The sequence below is a fragment of the Scleropages formosus genome, chromosome 20, assembly GCF_900964775.1.
Source record: "Scleropages formosus chromosome 20, fSclFor1.1, whole genome shotgun sequence".
Taxonomy (NCBI): Eukaryota; Metazoa; Chordata; class Actinopteri; order Osteoglossiformes; family Osteoglossidae; genus Scleropages; species Scleropages formosus.
In genome coordinates this window covers 19814421-19819485 of record NC_041825.1, presented here as the reverse complement: position 1 = coordinate 19819485, position 5065 = coordinate 19814421, and the positions used below count along the sequence as shown (strand labels likewise).

Sequence of the window (5065 nt, the reverse complement as noted above, 5' to 3'; positions counted from 1 at the left end):
GAACAACATATAGGATGAGAAGTCAACCTTCGTTTCTGCGCAATCCGAGTTACCAGTATAAATTGGATTTATTATAGGAACACTTCCACTCGTGGGCCTCTGCTTTCTACATGAGGATTCCCGCGAACCGGGAGGGATTGAAAATGACTCATCCGCTGCGTTTTTCATTTTCCAGTAGGGCTGTGACAGATGTATACCCCATTACGTACTTACCATGTATCCTCAAGAACCTGAAGACACGTGTTGAACCGCATCGAAATACCGCTTTGCTGAATTAACGGCTGTAACTCCAGCTCAACCGTCTCGACCGCTGAATGCGCCCTTTGCGGAGACACGTGTCTTTTTACAGTAGAATGCAACAAGGCCGTAAGGGAATGAAAGCACCAACCACGGGATACAAGATTTGCTGTAGCAGTTTACTATGGGCATCGAGGACCGTTTACATGTACAGTATTATTACACCAGGGTTCCGCTGATCGTTTCAAAACCTGCGCACGTTGACTGACCGGGTTCATGAAGCCGCAAAAAGATCCGTTTCCAAAGTTCCTGAACCCGTTCGAGTCACACTTCACGCAGCTTTTTTACAAGAGCTTCACGTCATGTGACCAGGACCTTTAAAAATGTACCGCAAATACATAACTGACAGCTGTTATGGCATCGCATGAATTTAATACTGCGCTTCTGAGGAAACAACATTTTAAATCACTGTTCTGCTCCTTTCCAATCTGTAGCTCACACTGAGTCCAGAAGGATGGTTAATGAAAAGGGGTCAATGTCCACTTGGAAAGACAATGAAGGTGCTGTGAAAACGTACAGCAAACAGGAATCCCTCCACTCCTTTTTCACACATTCAGAGACCTTCCACAACGAAAACCAATGGCACATTGTGCACTCAGTGAAAAGGCTAAATATATACATACAGCTTCCATTTAACTCCATCAAAATACTTAGACTCGTTCTGCTTACACAACCCAGCATTCAGCCTACCGAACCGAGGCTTCCTTGTAGTATACATAGCTACAAGGCGGCAAACCCTATGCTACAAAAACGATTAGGCAACTCGTTTGGACATCAGGCAATGGGGGGAAAAAAAATTACTGTGGCATTTGCGTTTTCTACACAAACACCTTGCAGCTCAGCATGTTCGGTACATGCAATCCTTTAAGTAGAGTTTATGCCAAGCAAAATCATACATCACCTACACACTGTTTGAGAATTTAACCTAATCATACATTCAACATCTGTGTACACACATATATTCATTTATAATCTTTGCCTCTGTACAGTCATATAAAAAACATAAATGTTACATGATACCATTAATTCGCAATTACTCTCAAAGAAAATAATCTGATGAAAACGTTTTACAAAAGAAAGATATTACTGAATTATCTTTTATCTTTGAAGAATCCTTTATCTGTGCTGCTCTCCTTAATGGTCACCGTCACACAGTTTGTAGTAATGTCCGTTACCACAACTTTCTCGATGTTGTTCAGGCAGGGGCTCCAGGAATCTTCCTCGGGCTCTCCCAGGATCCTTGACATGGGGATCTTGGCAATGAGAGAAGGCTGCCCTGGGGATGACGGGACATCAGGCTGGCACATACTGCTCTTTGACATGCGGTTCAGTTTTGAGTGCAGAGAGGACACGCCACCTGAGCAGTCTTTAGTCCGGCAGCTCTGAAGATCTGAGCTCTCCCTGTGTCTGTAAGAGCTCCTGTAGGCACTGAAGTGTTGTGAGCTTCCGCCGGGCATGGCGAACACCTGCTTCTGTGTGTACCCGGGATCTTCCGGATGCCTCCGTGCCAGTTTGAGCATCCTCAGAGGCAGGTCCATCTTCTCACCCTCTGAACGCTCAGCTTTTCTCATTTTTACTGGGACATAAGCCATTTGTTCCTCCAGCCTCCTTTTTGCATGCTCAGGGGATGGACCGCTACTTAGGCTGTCTTTGAAACGCAGCTTGGGTTTAGGCCCCCTCTTCTTGGGCACTGACACAAATTCATCTGGGGATGGTTTGTGTAACATAGGGGGCCGGTGCTCCCGCAGTGATTCCACAGGCCGCACCCGGACACTGTCCCCCCTGTTAACAGTGCTGGGAGGGAAAATCATGGGTACTATCGTTCGCAAGCCCTCCCGAGCCCTTGGGGTGATGACAGGCTCAGGATTTGGAAATGAAACGCGAATCCCCCTTTCTGCTTCACTCCGAAATTCATATGTCTTGGCTTTGGCTTTGGCCTGAGCCTGTGGAAAGGGTCACAAAAGCAAACTGTTACATGGTAAGTTATGACTCATTGGTAAATTGATTAATCAAAATAATTCCACAATACCTACTGAAAAAATTAATTTTTATTTCTTCGACACTGATAAGAACATAAAACTCTTCACAACAGTACAAATTGCTGTATCAGGGCATCTTTCATTTTCCACTGCATTTGAATAAATTTGCTGTAATTCACTTTCATCACCATCTTTCCGTAAGTGATTTATACTCTTACCGTCTACAATACGTATCTACCCCACTAGCCTTCCCTTGACACACAAGAGCTCATTTCAAAAGATGTAAATTATAGGTAATTTCTTTTTCTATTTTTCCCCAAGTCTAAACTTTCTTCTATAAGAAACAGCAGTCAATTTATGAAGGTAAGTCAACCTTAACATATAACATATTTATAAAATTCACATCGTTTTATTGTTCACATTATAGGTGACATTATTGCCACCAATTTACATAAAAATGCAAGAAAATGGCAACTTTAAACTAATATGACTAATAATAAAATTACTAGAAAAAATCTCAAGATGATGTTTTAAGACTGGAGAAACTGTGCATCGTTTCATAAAAGCCTCAACTTAAAGCAATTAGTGCAGGGTGTCCAACCTTTCTTTGCCAAAGGGCACAGCCCTTATTGTACACTGGCTCGTTGCCCTCAAACCATGTAAATATTACACCAAGTGATTTACTAAATCTTAAATGTCCATGCAGAAAAATTATTTTACTGTGTTTCATTTAGGTGCAGCGAGTGCCTATTACTGTATTATTGTGAGATTTGGTGCAATATATAGTATTTCTGGCAGATATAGTATAATTTTACCAATGTTCTTGCAGGCTACCTAAAAGCACAAGCTGAGCACATTGGACTCCCGTGAAATACTGTCAGGGTTACATTTACATTACATTTATTCATTTAGCAGATGCTTTTCTCCAAAGTGACGCACATCTCATAGGGTTGCGACATTGTTATTCCACGTAAGAAGGGGGTGTCTTGTTGACATTTATGTAGACGCCTGCCACCTTGACTGAGACGGTAAAGTAAACCATCCTACGTACGTCAAATGAAAAGGAGCGGAGTCCGCAAACATTCCCTTAAATGCATATGCCTGGCATATTCTGCAAAATGTTAAAGCGAAACTCCAGAACCTTGTTTACATGTCACACGCCCGAAATATTGAGCCGAAAAGACTGCTGCATGTCAAAGGTGGGGGGGGGGGGGGGGGGGGTCAGGCTCCAGGAGGTTGTTTGTACGTCACATCAGGCCAGTTGGCCAACTGTTGAGCAACGTGACAAAGTGAAAATGCTGCACGTCAAAAGTTTGGCTCCAGAGGCTCGCTGACAGGTCACGCGCTTGACAGCTTGAGCCACTCGGTAAAGTCGAACGATCAAATGCGAAATGTGAGGGGGCGGAGCTTCCAGAGGTTTGTTTACATGTCACATGCCTGGCACGTTGACCCACATGGCAAAGTCACTCATAAAAAGCGCGCGATACTCACTCTCAGGAGAAAGGTCTTCGGTTTCGGTCCTCTCTTTTTCGGTCCAAAGAGCTCCCTCTCACGCTCCCTGGAACACAGCAGCACAAGTGTTCCGCAAGCGCGTGCCAGACGCCCGCGTGTGACTGTGAGCGCGCGGTGAAACGGAAGCACGCCCGCGTGCCCATCCGAAAAAGGGCCTGCAGCTGCAGCTGCAGCTGCTGCTGAGGCGGCGGCGGCGGCGGCGGCGACAGCGGCGACTCACATTACCTTTCTTCGAAGGCGGCGAACAGACGGGAATCCAGGATGTTCTCCTCCGGCTCCCATGTGCTGTACCTGTGCAGCAATAACAATCAATGCCGTGATGCTCACACGATATTATTATTATTATTTCAATCATTTCGCAAAATTCGCGGCGCGACGGAGCGTCAGGAAACGAGCGGCTCGCGAATAATATAAACGCCACAAAACCGAGCGAGGCGGCGCAGACAGGCGGCGAGTGGAAAGGCTGCAGGCGGCAGGCGGCGGCGGCTACTAGCCTAGGGCTTAGCGCCGCTTTCCTACTACCCTACCCTAGCCGCCAGAGTGTGCGGACACGGCGCACTACTCACTTGGGAGACCATCCCTTCCATTTCACTAGGTACTCCATTCGACCCTGCGGAGAGGCAGAGGGGAGAAAAACACACACAGCTCGTCAGCGAGACACGTATTATTACCGAACCGACCGAAGCGGGCTCGGTTAACGTTGAACATTGTGCACATTCGCGAAACATGAGATAATTTAAAGATGTACATACTCGTCTTATTCGGCGTTTGATGATAGATTCCGCCGCGAATACCCTCTCCCCGACCGCCGACAACTCCATGTTTACTTATATCTACCGTTAGATATTTTTCTCTCGACACTCGATGCTGAATTCCAGACAACCCATAATACTCATCTCCAGCAAAGACGTCATTACGTTTTTAATATGTTGCCTAGGCACCGCTGTCGGTGGAACCGTTTCGAGGAAGCTCATTGGTCCGTCTGTTGCTACGTGTTCGGGTTGCTAAGTAAAGGGGGAGGAGCTCGCCATTAAGGGGAAGTGAAGCCTGGGCTGCAAATACATTATAGTCGGAAAATAGCCACTCAGTGAGCTGCTGTGGCATTCAGCCGCGTTCCTCTGCGTAGGAGCCCCGCCGTTTTAGTTAGAAAGCTCGCAGTATTGCTCGAAGCTCTCAGCTGAAAAGTGAACGCCTTACTGTTAATTATCTGATTTTACACAGTCCATCTTCCGCTCTGTAGGTCCGCGTTTTGAATCTGTCTTCCTGGAGAAATCCTG

The 5065-nt window shown here is 46.0% G+C and overlaps 1 protein-coding gene across 1 annotated transcript; it reads right to left on the bottom strand.

Annotated features, from left to right (window-relative positions):
- Positions 1-411: 411 nt before the first annotated feature.
- cbx8b (chromobox homolog 8b) lies at positions 412-4670 on the bottom strand. Its single transcript, XM_018761585.1, has 5 exons — positions 4541-4670; positions 4355-4398; positions 4014-4079; positions 3768-3834; positions 412-2240 (listed from the first exon to the last, which is right to left on the bottom strand). The coding sequence occupies exons 1-5, from the start codon at positions 4607-4609 to the stop codon at positions 1389-1391; spliced, it is 1098 nt and encodes a 365-aa protein (XP_018617101.1). The 5' UTR covers positions 4610-4670; the 3' UTR covers positions 412-1388.
- Between the last annotated feature and the right edge of the window lie 395 nt (positions 4671-5065).

What these genes read in the sequence shown, in the direction of transcription:
- cbx8b (XM_018761585.1), bottom strand. Translation starts at nt 4,609, where the DNA reads ATGGAGTTGTCGGCGGTCGGGGAGAGGGTATTCGCGGCGGAATCTATC. An exon ending in TGGAAGGGATGGTCTCCCAA is followed by an intron (nt 4,080 to 4,354) that starts GTGAGTAGTGCG and finishes ATTGCTGCACAG; the next exon opens with GTACAGCACATGGGAGCCGG. An exon ending in CGAAGACCTTTCTCCTGAGA is followed by an intron (nt 2,241 to 3,767) that starts GTGAGTATCGCG and finishes CCCTTTCCACAG; the next exon opens with GCTCAGGCCAAAGCCAAAGC.